Here is a 22,647-nt window from a genome sequence, read left to right on the forward strand (position 1 = left end):
CTGACAGTGGCTTTGATCTTGCAGGGACTGGTCTGACAATTATGTGGTTTGGGACAATTTGTTGTATTTTTTGGCTCAATATGTTCTTCTCTCTGGGCCCCATTCTTCTCATCCTCCTGGTCCCCCTACATTCCAGTGTTGCCCAAGATACTTAGCCAAGAGAGGCTGGTGGCACTTTTCACACCATGGGTGCCCTTTAGGCCACACCCCAGGGCTGCCCCTCACATGTTCTCCACACACACACACACACACACACACACACACACACACACACACCCTGGTGCCTTCCCCACTGTCCTCTGGGGAGAACTCATCACCCTCAGGACCCAGTCCCAGCCACCTCCTCCGGGAAGCCCTCCCTCCAGGCAGGACTGAAGCTGTGTATAAACTTAGGAGCAGTTAGGGGGCTCAGGTCTGTACCCTCTGCACTGGAAACCCCCTCAGGGGGAGGGTCTCTCTGACGTCTCTGGGGCCCCTGCTCCTGCCAGCACATACAACAGGGTCAGGAGGCCTTTCCCACCCTAACCCTGGCCTTTCTCCCACCCCTGGGGGTCACAGCGTCCTGCTGGATAGCTACCTAGTGGTGGAGGACATCGAGAACCAGAGTGACGCAGACGAGACTCAGCAACAGAGGGATTCAGAGCAGGTAGGAGGAGCCCTGGGACCCCACAGACCAGGCGCCGGGCTGGTGCCATGAAAGGGGCCATGTCCACTTTGTTTATGGGGGATTTTCAATGAGAGATGCCCACGGGACAGGGAAGAGCCGTGGGGTGGGTACTGCAAGGTCCCACTCTAAACAGGTGAGACGGTGCCAGAAGGGACTTGAGTGACACATCCTTGGGTGGCGTTTTAAGAGGACCTGGGCTTGAATCCTCACATGACTTGGTGACTTTGTGCAAGCTGCCCCCTTCACTCTGGGCCTCTCCTCAGACAAAAGGGACTGGTAACATTTCCCAGGTTTTTAGGAAGATTCAAAGGGCCCGAGCATCAGGTGTGCACTGAGGAGGGCGGTGCTGGGCGGGGAGTCATGGGGCCGCTCCAGCGTGTCTATCCCCTGGTGCACAGACCTATACTTGACAGGTGGGAACACTACCTTCTGCAGGTTAGCAGCCCCCTCCTTGGGTGCCCCCAGAGGCAGGGTCCAACTGCGTCAGGAAAGGAGGAGAACTGGGCCCAGGCGGCCCTCTGTGTTAGACTGGAGCCCGGCTGGGAATGAATGAAGCATCTGCTTTAATTTTTTGTAGGAGCTGCAGGAGGAAGAGGAGGAGGCTGCCTGCTCAGAAGGTAAGGCTGTGTGGGGTGGGGTGGGGGTGGTTGGATAATGACAGCAGGACACCCTCAGGCCCAGCAGCCTGCTGCAGGGGACCCCCCTTCTCTGCCACCTTACCACCCAGCACCTCTCAGCCCTCTTTCCCCAGGACCTCTGCGCCCTGGTGTCTGACGGTGAATTTCAAAGGTCCCCCTGGACTCCCAGAGGTGGGAGACGCTACCTCCACTCATCCTACCGTCTTCTCTCAGTGGGAATACAGCTCCCAGGGAGGGTTTGAGTCAAACCTAACTTACCTGAGTGTAACTTGAGACCAGACACTTCTTAGGGGCCCATCCCAGTTCCACTTTGCTTTCTGGGTTCTTCCTCCTGCTAAGACGGCCACAGGTACACGGCTATTATTCACGCCTTATCCTGAACAGTCTCCTGGTTCCCTTCAGTCGCTGGTGCTCCCACTGGTGACGTGTCAGATGCAGGGATTGGTGCTCTGAGAGGCTGGATTAGATCCAGAGACCAGGGGCACAGACTGGTGCTTCACTGTGGACTCTTCTCTCTTCCCCTCTGTGTGACCCAGAGCCCGTCCCTTGACCTCTCTGAACAGTGATTCCCAACCTGGGAAAAATAGGGGACTAATGGTCCCCAGGGAGCCCTGGCAGTGTAGTCTGTAGGGAGTTGTGCTGCTGACCTGAGGGGAGCATCTCTGCGGTGGTTCGAGTCCATCAGAGGCTCTGCTCCAGAAAGCCGGGCGATCTCCTCCAGTGCCATTTACAACAGCAACACCTGTCTGGTACCTGCAGGGCTCCCTGCAACAAAGTGGCTTTTATCGGGCATCTCACCTGCTACTGCTCAGTGGGACAGTGGGATGAGGTCCTCTGTCCTGATAAAACGTCACTCTGATGGGAGTGGACGACCCCATCCCTTGAGATAATTCTAAGACATTTAGCCCGCTGCCAATTCCAGCTCACGGCAACCCCAGCGCAGAGTCCCCAGGTTTACAAGGCTCTGATCTGTGGAGACACGGGCGGGCCTTTGCGTTAATGCCAAGTGCCGTAAGTACTACACTGCCAGGGTGCCTTTTCCAAAATACACAGGAGGTTAAAGGTGGAGTGTGTCTGGGCTGTCAGGCAGCCCAGGAACCTTCAGCTAATATTAGCTTTACCATCCATTCAGGGCCCTTTTCTTTTTTTATTTTATTTTTATTTTTATCATTTTGTGTGCATGTACCATCAAATCAGATCTGACTGGTACAGGAGGAGATTGTCCCTCTTTCTCCAGTAGAGCATCTGGTGGGCTTGAACCACAAGCCTCTGGGACTGCAATGCAGCTTCTTACCCTAGGCCACCAGAGCTCCCTTAGGGCCCTTTCCTACAGGCTGCTATGTGTGTCCCAGGCCACCGTGTCCCATGAAGTCTGTGTGTGTCCAGTGAAGGAGGGAGAGCCTCTTCAGGAGACTCGGATGGGGTTGTGTGCAATAGGGCTTTGCATACTTGGGGCACCATGACCACCCAGGTCAAGGCTTGGCTCTGGGGGTCTGGGAGGGGTGCCAGTTTCCCACACTTTCTCTGGGTCATGTAGAGGCAAGTGGTCTGGGAACCCCATGTTGAGAAGCACTGAGGCCTTGTCAGTTTGTCCATCATTATTCCAAATTGGAGCTAGGAGTTCAGGCCTCTCTTAGGAACTGGGGAGATGCGGTCCCAGGCCCATCCCAGGCCTGTGGGTTGGAATCTGCATTTTAGCTGCCTCTCCTGGTCATCTGTCTGCATCGGAGTGTTTAAAGGGCACTGGCCTCGAGCCCTGATTCTCAAACTTGACTGCATGCTGGAATTATTTAAAAATCCTGGTGCTAGGGCTTCACCTCAAACTATTCCATCTGAATCTCGGGGATTGGGCCTGAGGATCAGAGATTTCTGACCAGGTGATTCCGGGGTGCAGCCCAGCTTGAGAACTGATGCCCTGGGGGAAAGTGGGATTAACTGGCCTCCTTTGGGGATGGAAAATCTGCCAGGCTAAGAACCTGCACGTCCCAGGTTTTCTGGGTCCAATGGTCTAAGATTCTAGGAACTGTGGGTTCTTTCTAACTTGTTGAAGTTAGGGTTCTGCATCTGAGATGGGGAATACTACTGCTGGTGGTTGGTTAATAGAGGAAACAGGAGAAATTGGGGTCTCCAAGGGGGTTCCTCAGAGCTGTTGGCTGGATCAACCCCCCCGCTACATGACCATCGAGATTCAGAGACAAGAACGGTGCTTAGGCTTGGGGGGAGCGTCTGCAGGCGTGTGGCCCCCACTGCCTGTGTTGGCTCTCAGGCCCCTCCTCTTCTCTCCCCAACTCTCTCTACTCCTCATTGTAGCTCCCAGGGGCCAGGCTCTCGTGGCCTCAGCACCATGGCTAAACCCGGCCGGGATGTGGAGCTGAATCGCTTGGTCCAGGACCAGCGGCCTGGCCCTGTGGCCCCTGGGCCTGCCCCTGTGAACCTGGCAGAGTATCTCCCCAATGTGCCCAGCTACCGGCCCCCAACCACTCGTATCCCCATCCTCATCACCCGGAGGACGACCTTGTCCAATTCCAGCTTCGCCAGGGAGCCTAGGAGCTCCGTCCGCCGTCTCGGTAGGATGGCCTTGCACTGCCTGGGGCTCTTGTGCCCACAACGTGCTGCTTCTGCATGGCTTGTGCTGGTTTCCAGCACCGGGGGGGCTGCGACCTTGCTGTGGAGCCACGAACTGGCCTCCTGTAAGACCCCCTCCTCTTGAGTTACTGCTCAGAGAATTCATCTCGCTCCCAAGCCTCTGTCCAGAGCTGAAGGACTTGCTTGTATAGGCTGGGAAGTGAGCATGAAGGGAGAACAGAAAAACCTTACTACATACAGATAGAAGTGACTGGTCCCGAGAGTTTACTGGGAGCTGGGTGTTCTGAGAACCATTGGCATTTGCCGTCAGTGGTGTTTCAGGGAAGGAGAGGCCCTCAGGGTGCAGAGAGCCAGGTCAGGCGGAGTTGTGTCTTCAGAGACCAGTGCAGTGGGGGACCCTGTGTGCGTCTGGTTAATTGTGACCAGGTCCCCACAGCAGCCTTCGGGTCCTGCTGCTTGCTGCCTAATGACAGGGCCCTCAGGGACACACTGACGCCTTTGGGCCGGTCCCTGTCACTCTCTGTTTTAATTGGAGCCAGAGCTGCCTGCCCTCCCTCTGCTTTGTTTACCTGTTTCCTCCTATCGGACCAGTACGACAGTGTCCGGTACCGGTACCACTCCTGGCAGGTCGAAGCAAGCACTTCCCACCTTCAGGAGCCGCATCAGAATTCTTCCCTCCTGGCTTGGGGTGCGCACAGAGTGGGGAGAGGCAGGAATGCATCACTGCCATGACCAGGAATACACCCCAGTTCAGCCTCCCAGCAGGCAGGTTGAAATCCGTTCACTCCAGACTCTCCAGTTTCCGTCTCTACCATTTGGTGCTCCCCACGTTTTGCTATCTTCACAGCACCTCCACTTGTATTTGCTTACTGTTTTCTTCAGGAAGCTCTGGTAGCACAGGGGTTAAGCTCTCCTGCTAACTGAAAGGGGCGTGTGTGTGTGTGTGTGTGTGTGTGTGTGTGTGTGTGTCTGGAGCCCACCAGGTGTTTCATGGGAGAAATTCCTGGCAGCCTGCTCCCTTCTGGATCTACAGTTTTGGGAACCCTGTGGGGCACTTTTCTCTGTCTTGTGAGGTCTCTGACTCAGGATTGACTGACAGAAAGATTTCTCTAGATGGATTAATTTTTTCATTTAGTGAGACATATTTAAACAGGAAGCATTGTGCACTATTTAAATGGAGAACCAGTACTGCTTGCCACAAAGAGAAGGCAATCATAACTAGAACTGTCGTCGTTGTTGAGTACCGAGTTGGAACCTACTCATAGCTAACCCTCCAGAGGGTTTTCAGAGGCAGTTAATTGCAGGGGAAGAAATTGCTGATCGTTCTCCCACAGAGCAGCTGCTGGATTTGAACTGTGTACTTCTGGGATGGCAGTGCAATTCCTTACCACAAAGCCTCCAGAGCTCCCTAAGTACAAACACACAGAATGTTTTAAAAAGTATTAATAGTTTCTTTTTCTTTCTTTCTTTCTTTCTCTCTCTCTCTCTCTCTCTCTCTCTCTCATATGTGTACCATCAAATCGGATCTGACTGGTACTGGAGGAGATTGCCCCCCCTCCTCCAGCAGAACATCTGGTGGACTCAAAGTGTTAATAGTTTCTAGAGAGATCTGGAGAAGGACTGAAGCAGACCTACAGCAGAGGCCTCCTCTCCCAGCCCAGGAGAGTCAGGATGAGTCAGAGAGAGACACGGGGTTGAAATGGAAGCAGTGGTCTCATTCCGTATCCCCTGCCTTATCTGCACCATCTCAGATCATCTTGCGGCCTCCTATGTACCTGAGAACCCTACCTTTGGGAAATGTTCCCAGTCTATTGGGACCATGGCCTGGTGTGGCTTTGTTATGACACAGCATAGCATTCAGTGGTTCTGTCAGGCTCCTCCCCAGCAGGATGGAGGATCTTCCCGCATTTCCTGGCCCCCAGTCTCTGCCTGGGGTGCGGTGTGCTGGCTTCCAGTGTGTTCCAGAGCCCCCTGCCTGAGTTCGAATCCTGGGTCCCCAGCATACTTCTTAATTTCTCTGTGCGTTGTGACCTTTTCCACAAAATGGGTCCATTGGTCACAGTACTTCAGGGAGCAGCAGGGAAAGTTACAAGGGTCACTAGAGTAGGACATGAGAACTCAAGGGACTGCCTTGCTTTTCCATGTCTTGCAAGTTTCCAGCCTTTGACCAGGTGCAGTCTTGACACTTTCCCATCACTCTGTCTTCCTGAAAATCACTCATGTCTTCCTTCTTAGACAGATCACCACCTGGTACAGGTTCCAGCCTCCACAGATTTTACTGCCTAAGTATATTCATATTTCACTTAGCGTTTAGTGAAACAAGTGCCTGGCAGACCCATAGGAAATGCTTAATAGTAAATGTTATTATTCTCTAAATTATTAGTTTTCATCTTTTTAACTCTATTATTTTCTAAACCAATAGAAACCTTTATCACTTTGACAACTTTTTTTAAAAATTTTATTATTTTTGTGTGCGTGTACCGTCAAATCAGATCTGACTGGTACAGGAGGAGATTGTCCCTCCTTCCCCGGCAGAGCATCTGGTGGATTCGAACCATTCGCCTCTGGGATTGTAGTTGCAGCTCCTTGCCACTAGGCCACCAGAGCTCCCCTAAGAAACCCTTATCACTTTGAGTTTCCATCTGTTGAGCCACTGGGAAACGGAACATCCGTCCTGAAGTTTCCCCCTCATCTTAGGTGGTAGATCGGACCCACACAAGGCCCCTCCCGGCCCCTCCGCACCCTCTGAGCTTGGCCTACAACAGACCTGTCCTCACTGTCCCTGGGTGGGCAAAGAGCCTGAGGCGGGGTCACCCCCAGGCTCCCCAGGAAGGACCAGGTTTGGGACATGGCACCAGGACTCCGAGAAGACCAGGGAGGAGCTGGGTTCATTCATTTTGGAGACACATGGCACGTATAAGAAGCAAATCGGGTACCCAAACAGAGAGTGTTAGAAAGGCTAGCTTTATTAATATGCCAAGTTAGAGTGTTACAGACACTGACTTTGCTAACATTCACACACACGGTGAAGACCTTTGATTGGAGAAAACGTAAATATCTCTGTTTGAGATTCTTCAAGATATGAGGCCATGTGCTCTCCTGGCCTCTCGCCTGCAGGCCTAGGAAGGCATCTTCTTGGGTGGGGAAAGGGGACCCAGATGGCCCTGAGCCACATGACTGTGCAAGGCCAGGCCGTCAGGACCCCAGCTCCCCCAGGTTCCCTCTACCCTTCCTGAGTGCTGCTTCCACCCCCAGCTCCCTGGTCCTTAATGCAGAGGGCATTGGCTGGGCTTGGAGAGCTGCACTCCAGGCTGTGCCCGGGAGCCTCTGTGCCATGTGGCTGCTTTGGTGGCTCGTGGCCTGGTGACGGGTTGGCAGGGCTCCCGGTGGGCTCTGGGATCTAGATACTCGCATGCCTTGCATGGACGCTCACCTGCACGGGCTTGCTGGCAGATGGGGGTACAGAGACCACTCGGACCGTGCTTTCTCGGAGGACATGGGGGGGCCTGGCTTTCCTCTTCCCACTGTCTCCTCTCCTTCCTCTCTCCAAGTGCCGGCCACGAAGCAGCACCCTGAGGTGCAGGTGGAAGATGCCGATGCAGACACCCTGCCACTCATCGTGGAGGAAACACCACAATCGCCAGCTTTGCCACCCCTATCTCCTGCCAAATCGGACACTCTCACCGTCCCAGGCTCAGCAGCGGGGACTCACAGGTCACCATTTATGCTTTTCTCAGGCTTTTCATGGTGCTGTGCTATGTGTCCATTTGACAGATGAGGACACCGAGGCCCAAGAAGTGAAGCCCTGGCTCACTGTCACACCTGACATCAGGACCTGCACTTCCTCCCTAAATCCTAGCTGTGGGCCTCTTACAAGGGCCCCTTCTAAAATCCCCCGAGGGTCATTCAGGAGGGGCGATGAATGTGTCGAGCTAGTTCCTGCCCCTTTTCGTCTTTTGTTATTAAACAATAGAATACCTTAGAACATTAGAAAAATCATCCCAAGTACTAGATAGTGTTTGGTCTTTTCAACTTGAGCCAGGTGACCACACTCCTGGGTAAGCTGCGGTGTGCAGCTCAGAGCTTTGTGGCTGGCTGTAATCCAAGACTAAGTGGAGCCACTGGTCTCCTCCCATACCAGCTGAGAGGAGTCTTTCTCTCTGATTAATTTTTGTTGCCATCCATGAGCTATTTAGTGTCATTTTTTTTTTTCAGCAGAGGTCAGGAATCCCATTTTTCAGAGGGAGAAATTGACGCACCTCAGAGAATTTGAGTAGCTTGCCCAAGGTCAAGGGTGGAATGCGCACTTAGGCAGGTCTGGTGCCGAGTCAGTGCTGTTAACCTGTATGCTGCCCACTGCACAGATGTGGAGACTGAGGTCTGGAGCGTGGTGGTGCCTCTTTCTTCTCCTCCTCCTCCTCTTCCTCCTCTCCTTTCATCACAGAGATGATTCATCCTCTGGGCACAGGAGGACCTTCTGGCCTGATCCCCAGCCTGGAGCAGGGGGCAGGGGCCAGGGGATGAAGGATCCAGGCCTGCCCTGGGCTGAAGGTCCCTCCACCTCTGTCCGTTTAGGAAGAGGCTGCCTTCCCATGATGATGAGGCTGAAGAGCTCAGGGTGGTTACGCCAGCGGAGTCCCCCGTGGTCGCCTGGTCAGAGCATTCCAGTCCGCAGGGGATGGAGTGAGTGTGGCCGTCTCTGGGGTCTCAATGACTGGGGGTGGGGGCTGGCTAGGGATTGTGGGTGTCTGGAACTCCCTATGAGGCCACCTTTGCCAGTCGTCCAGTCTCCTGTGGTTTCTGGTCAGCCGGGAGTGCTGTAAACTCAGCGCCTGCGGCCAGCAGGGGGCATTTCTGGCATTTAGGGCAAGCGGGCAGAGGGAGGCCCACGCTGCCGGGGGCCCAGGGATTCTTCCTGCCAGCTTGTTGAGATTGGGGTGATGCTCCACAGTGACCAGGACCGCGCCGCCTCCACAGCCAGCACAAACAGTGCCATCATCAATGACCGGCTGCAGGAGCTGGTCAAGCTGTTCAAGGAGCGGACGGAGAAGGTCAAAGAGAAGCTCATTGACCCCGACGTCACCTCTGACGAGGAGAGCCCCAAGCCTTGTGAGTCTGGAGTGAGTGGTGCCTGTCTGGCTAGAGGTAGGCTGGGAGCCCCAAAACTCATGATAAGTGGCCCCAAAGAAGTGGCTGGGGTGGATGAGAGATCCCTGTCTCCACTGTGGAGTTTGGACCATGCACACTGAGGAGTGAACCCATGTTGGTAAGTTCTAGCCGTTGGTGCAGTGGACTGGGCTCCGGCTCCCACGGGGCAGGTGTCCGGCTGACCCTCCTGCCTGCTCCTGTGTGGCTGTGGATGGTGCCGTCTGGGATGACATGTCTTGAGCTCTTAACACTAAGCTAGTGTCACAGCCCACTCTGGAGGCACGGAGCCTTCTTTTTCAAAGGCCTCATTTGCAATATTGTCGCGACACTGCATGGAAATTACCTTACTTTCACTGTATTGGGAGGCAGCCCCTCTTTTATCGGGGAAGGTTTTCAGTCATTATGTTTCCAGGCCCAAAGCTGGAAACAAAACCAAACTGAACCTCTAAGAGCCAAATCCCCAGGCCCCCAGCAAGTATGATGGCTGCACTGGGAAGCGATGGCCCCATCAGTCTCTTGTTTTAGAGGGGACGCTGAATTTCTATTCTGAGAAAACTGGAGCACCATCTCCCAATTTCACCATGTGCCTGGGGCTCCTGCAACGCTCCTAACCTGGGTGGTGGGACCCCGAGGTACCAAATGTCCCCAGCCTACCAGGGGCAACCGAGGGCATTCAAACACACATGGACAAAGGCTGGACTGAAATAAGCAGCCTTCTCAGAAGCATCACAATGTGGGCAGCCCTCAGGGAGCAGTTCCAGGAGGGGCTCTATTGCGGGTTTTGGGAGGACACTCCGAATGCCTAGGCTAAGGGGTCCACTCTAGGAGAGGCTGGGGTTTCTGCCTCGAGCCACCTGTGGGCTGTGGCCGGTCCCAGGCTTCCTTCAGCTTGTGTTGCCGAGCCTGCATGGGAGTCTGCTCTCAGGGCCTCCGGGGACTCGGTCACATGGTCACATGGTCACATGTCATCTCTCAGCCCCAGCCAAGAAGGCCCCGGAGCCACCGCCTCAGGACGTGAAGCCGGCCCAGTCGGATCAGATGGAGGAAGAACACTACTGTGAGATGCTGTGCTGCAAGTTCAAACGCCGCCCCTGGAGGAAGTACCAGTTTCCCCAGAGCATCGACCCGCTGACCAGTGAGTGCAGGGGCCTGGGTCTGATGGGAAAGGGCTGGGAAAACCCGAGAGGTGGGGTTGGGGAGCTGAGGGAGGCCATGTCGCAGCAGTGCATGGACTTTTTCAAAGAGAATCCACTTTCTCACAGACTCACTGGGCTTTTCCCAATGACATGTACCAAGATCACACAAGAAGTCATTTGGGGACAGGACTCCATCTCTGTTGTCCTGAGTCCCAGGCCTTACCTGGCCTCTATTAACACCAGGCCCCTGGGCCTCAAACATGCCCAGATGACCCTTCCAGTCACCCTCTCATCTAGCCAGCCGTGCATCCATCCTTCCGTCTGTCTTTCCTGTGCATATTTACTAAGGCATGCGGGAGCTTTTAGAAAAAACTTCCACAAACAGAAGAGAATTATCTAATAATGTTACCACATCCCCACCACCTCCTCTGAGCCCTGCAGTTCATAGGGCTGAGCTGCGATCTTTACAACAAAGGCAGTAGTATTGTGCCCCCAGATTTTGTTGTGTGCCCTGTTACAAGAGTATGACACATAATGCCTTGAGCAAAGTGCTGACAGATGGAAGAGTAGGCCTCACCCTGCCCATCTTAAAGGCCCTTTGGCCCTAAAGCCCTGCCCACCTGAAAGGCCCTTGGGCCCTACCTCTCTGCTCACGTGAAGGACCCCTTGGCCCTAACGCCCTGCCCATCTGGAGGGTTCTTTGGCCCTCACGCCCTGACCACCCAAAAGGCCCTTTGGCCCTAAATTCCTGCCCACCTGAAGGGCCCTTGGGTCCTAAAGCCCTGCCCACCTGAAGGGCCCTTGGGCCCTACCTCCCTGCCCACCTGAATGGTCCTTTGGCCCTCACGCTTCCCCATCGCACCCACACCTGCCCCGCAGACCTGATGTACATCCTGTGGCTCTTCTTCGTGGTGCTGGCCTGGAACTGGAACTGCTGGCTGATCCCGGTGCGCTGGGCCTTCCCCTACCAGCGGCCAGACAACCTGCACTTCTGGCTGTTGATGGATTACCTGTGTGACCTCATCTACCTCCTGGACATCACCGTGTTCCAGCTGCGTCTGCAGTTTGTCAAAGGCGGCGACATCATTGTGAGTGGTGGGCAGGTGCAGGGGGGCGACTGGGGGCAGATCCCACCACCACAGCCCTCAGGGGCGTGACTCCTGGAAATGTGACGGCCCACAAATGAAGGAGCAAAGGGTTGTCAGGAAGGCCTGTCTGCGCTCAGCTCCGCACCACATCTGCGGGCTGTGTTCACCTGTGACATGCGCCAGTTACAAACATCAAGCACTACTCGTGGGGAAGCGGTGTCTGTACCACCCAGAGTGTGGGGAGTAAAGATGGCAAGGTGGTGGGACAACGACCTGCAGTACAGAGCATCTGGTGCAAATCCTAGCTCTGTCCCAACTAACTGTACCGCCTCTCTCAGCCTCAGTTTTCTCATCTGTAAAATGGGCGTAGTTAGTTCTAGCTCCTATCTCAGAGCACGGAGGTGAGCACAGGTAACTGCTGGCAGTCAGCATTCCAAGGGACCCTGCACATGATAGGGCCAGCGTGTTGTCAGGTGTCTGCTCCTTGGACTAGTTGCAGGCCCTGTGCTCTTACAGGGAGGGAGCTGGGCCCCAGCACCTGAGTAGGGGAAGGTACAGACACACCTTGTGGGATCACTTTCTAAATTTGCACCCTGGGGGCGCCTACTCTCCTGGGTCCAGGTGAATTGAGGTGTTGCTTCTAAAGCCATTTATTGCTCAGAGGATTGACAGAGACCTCTGTCCTGGCCTCGCCTGAGCACCTGCCCATTTCCCCGTTGGGAACGGTTACTGAGTGAAGTGAACTCTACTTAAGATTGTGCTCAACAGCCTCATTATCCACCCAGAGAACTAGCTGGGGCCCCGGACAGGCCCCTGCCCACTTGGGGCTCTGTCTCCCACTTTAAAGTTTGGGAGGGTTCAGCTCCCAGAACCTCAGCTCCATCTGCTCCACATCCCCGGGTCTGCTAGGCCAACAGGAGGGGTGTGTGTGTGTGTGTGTGGGGGGGGTGTCTTCAGGCGTTTCTATCTCTGCTCACCACAAGGGACTCAGCTCTAAGGCCACTTCAGTCATAATTCCATTTCCTTTCAGACAGACAAGAAGGAGATGAGGAATAACTACCTGAAATCTCCCCGCTTCAAGGTGTGTACGCTACATTTTCAGTGCCCGTTGGATGGGGGTAGACAGGAATCTGGGGACCTGTGTGGTGTAGTTCCTGCAATATGGGGGTGCTGGCTCCATCCCCTAACCGCCCACAGAGTGCCCTTTGACCCCAGGCCCCGGCTCTGACACAGGCTGCTGGCCTTCTGAGGGCTCGTGCTGGTGGGTCTGTACCCCTCCAGCCCCCCACCCAGGCTCACTGTCGTGATAAGGAAGCCACGGTGGGAAGTGTAGGGGCTTGTAGGTGGAGAGCTGTCTATTCCTTCCTGGGTCAGCTGGCCTCGCTTCCCACTGGCGGCAGAGGCCTCTCCCTCACGCCGCCACATGCACCTGGGTCACCTGTTCACACTCTGTGGTGTCACGTTGGGGTTGTAGATGGACCTGCTCTGCCTCCTGCCCTTGGACTTTCTCTACCTGAAGTTCGGAGTGAACCCGCTCCTTCGCTTGCCCCGATGTTTAAAGGTAAGACTGGCGGGTGTGTGGAGACCAGGCACACAGACGGGCCTGCAGTGCTACCGGACTAACTTCCCATCGCAGCTTCACCTCTGCCAGTGAGTCGACGGGGTCCAGTTCCCTCCACACAGCACCCACCTGGCGGCCTTCCGTTCACACCCAGCAGCTCTGGGGAGGGGGCTGCACCTTTGTGGGATCTGAAGGAAGATCCCTGGGCTTCCCGTGTGCCTCCGTGGGACATTCATGACCCCTCCCTGCTGGTGTTTACATGTGCAATTATCACTGCCATCTATAAATAAGGACCAGAGAGGTGCAGTGACTTTCTCAAGGTCACACAGGTTGAACAGAGCGGAACCAGGGACTCCGTCCTCACAGGCTGTGCTTTCAGTAAACACACAGACTTTGAAGACAGGCAGTTGAGGTTGTTAGCTGTGCCCCTCCCTCCCTAGCGGTGAACACATGGGCCACACGCTAAACGGTGGCATGGGGGGTTTTGGCTGTGATATTGACAGATGTGCATCCCCAGTCCTTTCTGCTGTGACTTCTGGGTACACTTGACCTGCCAACCTGTCTTAGCAGGGGGTGGGGATGAGGGGGGTAGAGAGATGTTTCACAGATTGCTCCCCAGTCAAACGCTGACCCGACGAGGCTGCTCCCCCACCGGCCAAACTCTGCTTCACGTGTAGAGTGGGATGTGGGTCTTGGGTCACTGATGCCCACAGTGTCAGCTCCTGATTCACAGAACCAACACCGAGCACAACTAGAGGACGCAGCCTTTGCGTCTAGTGCAAGGGTGCAAGGCCACAACCCTTCACATCCAAGTGGAAACCCTGGGTAGAAATGAGAAGAAAATCCTGGAAAACAGCCTCATTTTCAAACATCAGAGCCACAGAAATCTCAAGGCAGTGTCCCACCTCATTCCCCCCATCCTAACTCTTGGTGACTCTCCATCTCTCTCTTCAGGGTGGCTGGTGGATTCGAACTGTCAGCCTTTTAGCCGGCAGTCCCACATGTAGCCCACTATGCCACCAGGGCTCGCTTCTTAGAGGCAGTGCAAACAGCTTGCGGTTTTGAGTCAGATCTAGGTTCAAATCCTGACTTTCCCACTCTTTGTGCTTGGGGCATGAATGATGGTGTTTATCTCTGTAAGAGCAGAATGATGAGATCTCCCTCACAGAGAACTGCATGATAAGGTGAATGCGGCTGAGGTGCCAGTCGTACACAAGGTGCTTGGTAAGGGGCCTCCTGTGTCCTTACAAAGTGGAATTTGTAAGACACTCTTCTGTCGGTTTGCTGTGCTGAGGTAGCCTGGGGTTGCTGTGATGCTGAACCTTGTGCCACTGGGGTGTCAAAATGCCGTAACGGCTTCCCGTGGTGGACAGTGTTTGGTGGAGCTCCCAGTTTAAGACAGGTTTGGAAGCAGGAGTGGCATCCACTTCTTAAACCACATGCCTCTGGAAACTATGAACTTTGAGAAATGACAGTAGTTCTAGACAGGCTTCAGGTCTTTTGTTCATAGGGTCGCTATGAGTCGTGCTCGACTCGACAGCAATCAACAACAACAACTTTGTAAGAGGCGACTGCCACTGTACTGGGATCCGTATAAGGTCCCCCTGAGTGGTGCGGAGGTTGTTGGTTCAAACCCACCCAGCGACGCTGGGGAGAAAGGCCTGGTGGTGGTCTGCTGTCGTAAGGGTCACAGCGAAGGGACCCTGGAGAGCAGTTCTGCTTCTGTCCCCGGGGCTACAACAAGTCGGAGTTGGCTCTGTGCCCTTGAGTTTGTGTTTGTTATCATTCATACGAGTTGGAAAGATCTTAGTGAGCAGTGGGGAAGGTGCCATTTCTCTGCAGTCTTCTAAAAGCAGGGTCCCTAATCTGGGGCTCATGTGCCTCTGGGGGGTTCCTGAGAGAAATTCAGAGGGAACAGGAGCCGTTGGGGTTGCACGCACATAGTGAGAAAAGAAATGTGTCCACTCTGTAAGGGCTGCTGTCAGATTTGCGAGTTTCTGACTTGTACCTTGCAAAGGACAAAGGACTCCGCTGTTGAAGGCACCTTGCAGAGGCCGTGGGAAGGGCGTCAGTGCAGCACCCCGGGGAATGGGTCTGGCAGGTGGCTGCAGCAAGCACCCACACAGGGGATGGGGTGCCCTCACACCTTGCTCTTCCCGCAGTACATGGCGTTCTTCGAGTTCAACAACCGCCTGGAAGCCATCCTGAGCAAAGCCTACGTTTACAGGTGAGATGCAGCTACGTGAGCGCGCACGCCATTGCATTGCGCGTGCACACAACCACAGACACGCGCGCACCTCACGCTGAGGACGCGGGGCCTTCAAGTGAGAAAGGAACCAGGCGTCCTCTCCCCCTTCCCAGCCCCCTGGCCCCCACACTTCCTCCTGACCGGAAGTGGGGCCTCTTCCTGCCTGACCTCTTCTCCCAAAGGATGTTTGTGTTTTCAAGAACCAGGAATGTCCTGTTTCCCCCCATTGTGATGAGGACATGAGTGTGTTGACACATGTGTCTCCCTAGCACAGCCAGCGAGCCAAGCCTCATTCTGGCCTCGTCCTGGGGAACTGAGCCCCCATCTAGCTCAAACATGGGGAGTGGTCGTAAGGGCATCGCGCAGCTGCTGGGTGGGACAGAAGACCAGCCAGGCAGTGACTCAAGGACAAGGCTCACATCTTTCCTGGTGGCTCAGTTTCTTACCCTCCTCAGCCATGACCACCCCCTCAGAACGTGTGCTCACGTGTGGTTCTGCTACACCCCCCCCCTTTGCCAATTCTGGTCCCAAGCCCCAACAGCTTTCCATTCTAGTGCCACCACTCTCAATTCACATAGTTTCAAACTAGCATCCAACTGGGCTCCCTGTGTGATCCCTTTGGCCAGGTGGCCACCAGCCATGTGACATTCTAACTGAGGCCTCTCAGAAGAGGGTGTGAAGGAGGCATCCCTGATGTGCTTTCTGGGGTGAGAGCCCCCTTTTCTGCTGCTGTGCTCACATCTCTCCCTTCTCCCCAGGGTCATCAGGACCACGGCATACCTGCTCTACAGCCTACATGTCAACTCCTGTCTGTATTACTGGGCGTCAGCTTATCAGGGCATCGGCTCCACTCACTGGGTTTATGATGGTGTGGGGAACAGGTGAGCGCCTGCTCCCGGCCGGTGCCCAGACAGCATCTCTGCTCTCCTCGCGTGATCACAGTCCAAAGGGGTGTCATGGCCTCTGTGTTACTGAGGCTGCCCTGGTCCCAAGGAGTCACCCAACAGGCATAATCAAGTTCAAGGGCCAGTGTCTGTGTTTTCACTAACCTGACGTTTCCTGAGCACCTGCCAAGTGCCAGACTCTGGCAGACACAGTAGGTGCAGACATGACCAAGACCCTCTTGAGAGACCCCTTCAGCTCCCCGAAGGGACCTAGGAGGTTTGGGACCTTGCGGTGGGGATGGTGCAGGATCACAGGGTTCCAGTGTTCTGTGTAGGGGTGCTGTGACGGGGCGCCGGCTCCATAGCACCTCATAGCTGGTTGTTGCTAGGTCCCATCAAGTCGGCTACGACCCAGTGACCTTGTGAGCAATCGATCTGAACCCTGCCCTACCTGCAGCGTCCTCTTCTCTGTCCTGCTCGCGCCATAGTCACTGTTCAGTCCATCTCACGGACAGTCTCCCTCTCTTTCTATGACCCTCCACCTTTCACAACATGCTGTGTCTCTCTGAGGACTGGGTCCTCTCAGTAATACATCCCAAGTAAGTGAGACGAAGTTTCAGCATCCCTGCCTCTCAAGGAACATTCTGGACACACTTCATTCAAGACAGATTTGCTTGTTCTTTTAGCAGTCTATAGGATATTCAAGACTCTTCACCAACACCACAATTCAAAGGCATTGATGCTTCTTTTGTCATCTTAATTCATTGTCCAACTTTTAGATGCACAAAAATGCAAAGGCTTGGGGTAAGCACACCTTAGTCTTTAAACTGGCATCCTTGCTCTTTAGCACAGTCCTTGACAACAGATTTCCCCAAGGCAACATATCTTTTTATTTCGTGACTGCTGTTACCATGGGTGCTGATTGTAGATCCAAGTAACATGAAATAATTGACAACTTCAGTCTTTTAATTTCAAGCTTTCAAGATCTAACCTAAAGTACAATGCTGTGATCCATTCACACACACTAATACAAGCATTATTCAAATATGATATACCAACCGCAGAAATCAAAGATGAAGAAATTGAGGACTTCTACCAGCTTTTGTAGTCTGAAATTGACCAAATATGCAATCAAGAAGAGTTAAAAATAATTAGTGACTGGAATGCAAAAGTTGGAAACAAAAAAATCACTAGTAGTTGGAAAATATGGCCTCGGTGGTAGAAATGAGACTGGAAATCAAATGATAAGAGTTTTGGGTAATGAATGAATGATTCATTGGAAGTATTTAAAAAAAAACCCAACAACACAAAACTCAAGTGGTGACCCTGTACCAGGACTTCACATGCTGGGCCATTCAGGAATCAGTTGACTACTCTGTGAAAGCCGTTGGAGAAACTCACTATCAGCAGTCAGTACAAGTCTAAGGGCTGACCATGAACAGGCCACCAACTACTCACATGCAAGTTCAAGTTGAAGTTGTAAAAAAAAAAATTAAAACAAGTCCATAAGAAGCAAAATATGATCTTGAGTATATCACAACTGAGTTTAAAAATGATCTTAAGAATAGATTTGATGCCTGAAACATTAATGACCAAAGACCAGAAGAGTTGTGGAATGACACCCAGGACATCAACCAAGAAGAAATCAAAAGGTCTTTACAAAGGCAGGGAATAAAAGAATGACCAAAACGGATGTCAGAAGAGACTGAAACTTGCATTGGAACAAAAAGAAGTCAAAACAAGGCTAACAATGCAGAGGTAAGAGAGCTGAACAGAAGATTTCAACAGGCAGCTTGAGAAAATAAAGTATTATCATGAAATGTGTAAGGAGCTGGTTAGAAAACCAAGAGACAAGCAGGTGTGGCATTTCTCATGATGAAAGAACTGAAGGAAAAATTCAAGCCTCGAGTGCTACACTGAAGGATTCTATGGGCAAAAATCTTGATTGATACAGAAAGGAATACAGAGTCAGTCTACTGAAAAGAATTGGTTGACACAGAAATGCTTCAGGAAGTACAAGTATTCAGGTCTTTCATTCATGGGGTCGCTATAAGTTATCTATGACTCAACAGCACTTAACAACAACAACAATAAAACAACAACAAGAGAGCTCTGTTGACCTAATGGATAGAAAGTTATGCTACCAAGCCAAAAGGAGGGATTTTAATCTGCAGCCCTCAGGCCTGGTTTTGTTTTTGGTCAAGCATTCTTCTAAGTGCTATAGCACTGGTCTGTCCATTACAGAGGTAACTCATGGTTGCTGAGATGCTGAATGCTGTGACACTGATGTGCCAAATGCAATAATGGTTACCCATGATGGAAAGCGTTTGGTGGAGCTCCCCGATTAAAACAAGCTTGGAAGCAGGAGTGACATCCACTTCTGAAATAGCTTGCCTCCAGAAACTCTATGAACTTGGAGAAACGATAAAAGTTATACAAGTGTTCAGGTCTTTCATTTATAGGGTCACTATGAGTCATCTATGACTCGATGGCACTTAACAACAACAACAACAACAACAACAGCAGCAGCATATGATCAAGAACAAATAGAAAGGCGGCCAAGCTGCACTGAAGGCATTGACAAAAAGCAGGACCCCAGAAATCAATGGAATATCAACTGAAGTGTTTCAGGAAACAGATGTAACTGGTCATGTTTACCAGTCTGGGCCAAGAAATATGGAAGATTGATGGGAAGAGACTCGTATTGTTTTCATTCCCCAGAAAAGTGATCCAAGAGAACGTGGAAATTATGGAACAATATCATTAATATCATATGCAAGTAAAATCTCGCTGAAGATTATTTAAACACAGCTGGAAGAGTGCATATATACAGGGAATTACCAGCAATCCACCTAGTTAGATATCTGGCTAAAGGCTGCCTTACGCGCCCTCTGGTGGTGAGGATCAGTATGACGGGGCCTGTCTGGACAGAGGTGAGAATGCGGGGAGATCCAGCACCCTGTCAAAGTTCATAGAGTTTCTGAAAGCATGTTGTTTAGGAAGTGGATGGCACTCTTGCTTCCAACCAATACCTATACCTTTACCCAAAGATTCATTCATTTCTCGTGATGGAGAGATGATTCAGAAAATGAGACAGTGCTCTGAACTCTAGTTTCAGCCCCGAAACAGACCAGCTGGTGACCATGGGTGCCCCCTTTCCATTTGGGATCTCAGCTTCATGATCTGGAAAATGGGTAGACAAGTGGGGCAACCAGAAGAGGTAATCCCCGAGACATCTTCCAGTCTTGGTGGTGGATGTCTCTGGGTCCCTGCTTCCCATGGTGGAGAGCAGCCAAGGAAAGGTTGTGGATACTGAAGGTGCATTTCCTCTTTGAGGGAGGACTCTGGTCCATCCTCCTGGTGACAACTTCCCCAGAAGTCCCTCGGAGCTTGGATTTCCACAAGTGTTGATGGAGGTGACAGTGAGTCCCTTCTAGGTTGAGACACAGCCCCAGTCCAACCAGGCAGCATTTGCAAACATGCTCTGCAAACTATAACGTGCTGTGCACACAGGGACAGACTTTCTGAGCTGTTGAGAGGTCTCTTCTGCGGGGTGGGGTCTTTGGTGACCACGGCCCTTTTCTCCTCTCTCCAGCTACATTCGCTGTTACTACTGGGCCGTGAAGACCCTCATCACCATCGGAGGGCTGCCTGACCCCCAGACACTCTTCGAAATTGTGTTTCAGCTGCTGAACTACTTCACAGGCGTCTTTGCTTTCTCTGTGATGATCGGACAGGTAGCTGGCTTCCACCTCTCTGCCGGGCCCCTCTCCGCTGTCCCGCTCTCCCCCAGCTGTGCCGATTCAGTCCCCTCAGATGCCCAGAGAGTCAGTATCTGCGTGAAGTGGGCCTGCCTCAGGGTTCCACAGCCAGGGCTCTGAAGTTTCTTTCTACTTGAGACTTTTGTCTCCTCTACCCTACCTTCCCCCCCCACCCCCCATAACTTTGTGTTGTGAAATGGGAAACTTTTGTAGAGAAAACTGGTTTTCTGTTTAACAGTTCTTCCATGTTTAGATCCCTGACACTGATTGCAATGCCTGCTATGGAAGAACACTCTTCCCTATCCCTCCCTGTGTTTACCATTCCCATCCATCCCATCTTATCCCTTCCAGCCTTCTTGAGCAAATGCTGCCCTTTGCTCTAATGTGACGAGTTGTTGTTCTAGGGAGTGTGTACTTCCTTCATGTTATAACTTATCTCCCAGGCCTATTTTTTTTTGTTCGGCTTGAGCATTACATGAAGACGTTAAGCCCTTGGTGATGTTGGGGAAACCTGGTTTGTGCAAGGGCAAAGGATTTGAGGGAGCTTCTAGGGTGATTTCTAACCTGTTAGAGTGAAGTCAGTGCATGAGGTGACGCCCAGGAGTTCTCTCTTATCTTTGGAGGCCCTATATGAGGAATAGTTCACCTGGTTCTCATATGTGACGCCCAACAGGCCGCTGGCATCGAGAGCCACATGGCAGGAGAACCAGCCCAGCCCATTGCAGGGTACCCTCCTCGTGTGGCCCAGGGAACAGAGACCACTGGAGGGACCAGCAGCCTGGGTCTTCCCCACCCACATCCACACAGCGGCAGCCCCCTCCAGTCAGCCTTCTCTACGCTGGGACCTGTGTCCCCCTCTGTCTGTGAGCCTGCACCCCAGGCTGTACCCAGTAAATGCGTGCTTGGCACACGCCCACAGAGTCCCTTTAACAGCCCTGTACTCTGACTAGGAAGCTTCCCTGACAACTCCAATTACTTCCCCAGATGAGGGACGTGGTGGGGGCCGCCACCGCGGGACAGACCTACTACCGCAGCTGCATGGACAGTACTGTCAAGTACATGAACTTCTACAAGATCCCCAAGTCTGTGCAAAATCGAGTCAAGACCTGGTACGAATACACCTGGCACTCCCAAGGCATGCTGGGTAAGACTGGCCCACCCCTGTTGTCCTGCTCTCTGGGGTCCTGGACGCCTCCCGGCCCTCCTCTGTGTGTGTGTGGCCCCTCGGGTGGGACTTCTCTTGGCTGCTGCCCCAACACTTACATCAGGTAATCTCGGGAGGTGCTGGAGACTGGATAGGACTGTCTTCTGGGGACCCCACCCTACCCCACCCCGGTTTACCCAGGTTGAAAGTCATCACCACGACAGAGCAATTGGTCACAGGAGGGACTCAGATCAATGAAACTTAAAATGCATACTTGTTCTCTGCTGAGCTGATTCTGACTCCCGACAGCCTCTCGTGTGTGAAGGTTAAGCTGTGCTTCCTGGCATCCAGCGGGCTGCTTTTTCAGGCGTGACTGACTCTTTCAGGCATGACTTTCCTGCCAGACCCTTTCAAGGCACCTGTGCTGAACCAGAACCTCTAGTCTTTGATTTAGCAAACACACCATGTGCACCAGAGATTAACTCTTCTTTCTTTATATATTTGCATTATTATCCCCCCCCCATCAGTTTTGGCTGATAATAATCCTCCCTCAGTTCATGAGGCTGCACGTCTTTGCAGGGAGGAAACTGCCCACCTTTCTCTGAGGAGCAGCTGGTGAACTCAAACTAGCCTGGCTGGTAGCGGTCAGACAGCATGCAGCGTGCCACCAGGGCTGTATGTGTGTGTGCCTCTAATCCAGAAGCCTGTGCTCTCAGTTTTGTTTGGTTACAATGCATTTAACCCACCACCAGCTTTGCTTCCTTGGCTATCACGCCGTGCTCAGTAATTCCTGCAAAGTGGACAAATCTTGTCAATTGTTTCCAAGGAGAGTCGTGTTTCCATAGATTAGAAACCTTATTGAAATGTGCGTTAATGGTTTCTATTTTCCCCAGTTCTTTGTCTATTTGAAAGCGAGTCATTTTGCTTGCAGGGCAGATATGTGAGGAGCCTACGTTAGAGCCTCCCAGTCCCTCAGCCAAATGGAAGGGCCCCTCGTCCGCTTCAGTGCTACAGTCTCCTGAGTGGAGTGGGGGCTGCTGCGCATCTGTGGACCGTGCTGTTAGGATCTACCCATGATCCACCGCTCTGGCAAGTGGCTCTGCGGTACACAGAGTGTTGGCATCACTGCCTCTGTCTGTGCCCTGGCAGCCATGTGACATCCATATACTTCCCTCTTCTAATACAAGAGGATGTTAAGGACTAGAGAGGGAACTTCCCTGCCTACCATCTCTCAGACCGAGTGCTTAAACAAGGGGTGCAGTGGGGCACCAGAGCTGAGTGGTGACCCACACTCACAACTTGGGGGGACAAAAGCTCCCTTGGACCCAGCCGACGGCAACCCTCGCCCATCCCTCCCTTTCCAGAGCAGGCTCTGTGCTTCCCACAGGGACCCCAGGTGGGCAAGGCTGGTGGGGTTCTGTTCCCTGGAAGCTCTGGAACGGTGTGTCCTGGGGGTGGGGGGTGTCACAGGACACCCCGAGCTCTCTTTCATCATCATCTACAAAATGAGATTTATAGTAACGCGCACCTTGGCTTGCTACGAGGATTCAACGAGACGATCTTTGTAAAGCGGTACCTGAAACTCAGCAAGTGCTGACATACAGACACACAGCCAAGTGCAGGCACACAACACCATTACAGACTCAGAGCACAAGGACAGACACACTGCCAGGGAGTCACATGGCACATTCTTGGACACACAGCACAAAGATCGAATGTACAACGTCAGGTTCGGCCACCCATCCTGACTCCTGGGGACCCCACGTCTGTCAGAGGAGAACTGAGC

At 52.9% G+C, this 22,647-nt stretch overlaps 1 protein-coding gene across 1 annotated transcript in view; it reads left to right on the forward strand.

Annotated features, from left to right (window-relative positions):
• The window catches only part of CNGB1 (cyclic nucleotide gated channel beta 1), a 68,436-nt gene that overhangs the window by 33,882 nt on the left and 11,907 nt on the right, over positions 1 to 22,647 (forward strand). Inside the window, exons 14-26 of the mRNA XM_006878921.1 lie at positions 559 to 646; positions 1,245 to 1,284; positions 7,443 to 7,605; positions 8,467 to 8,574; positions 8,843 to 9,000; positions 10,016 to 10,174; positions 11,055 to 11,263; positions 12,294 to 12,344; positions 12,738 to 12,824; positions 14,987 to 15,051; positions 15,831 to 15,953; positions 19,552 to 19,693; positions 20,702 to 20,861. Of these exons, the coding sequence (XP_006878983.1) occupies positions 559 to 646; positions 1,245 to 1,284; positions 7,443 to 7,605; positions 8,467 to 8,574; positions 8,843 to 9,000; positions 10,016 to 10,174; positions 11,055 to 11,263; positions 12,294 to 12,344; positions 12,738 to 12,824; positions 14,987 to 15,051; positions 15,831 to 15,953; positions 19,552 to 19,693; positions 20,702 to 20,861 (1,553 nt within the window). The remainder of the gene's footprint in view (positions 1 to 558; positions 647 to 1,244; positions 1,285 to 7,442; positions 7,606 to 8,466; positions 8,575 to 8,842; positions 9,001 to 10,015; positions 10,175 to 11,054; positions 11,264 to 12,293; positions 12,345 to 12,737; positions 12,825 to 14,986; positions 15,052 to 15,830; positions 15,954 to 19,551; positions 19,694 to 20,701; positions 20,862 to 22,647) is intronic.

This window comes from Elephantulus edwardii, unplaced genomic scaffold (genome assembly GCF_000299155.1).
Source record: "Elephantulus edwardii isolate Elephantulus edwardi_28Jun2011 unplaced genomic scaffold, EleEdw1.0 scaffold00001, whole genome shotgun sequence".
Classification (NCBI taxonomy): Eukaryota; Metazoa; Chordata; class Mammalia; order Macroscelidea; family Macroscelididae; genus Elephantulus; species Elephantulus edwardii.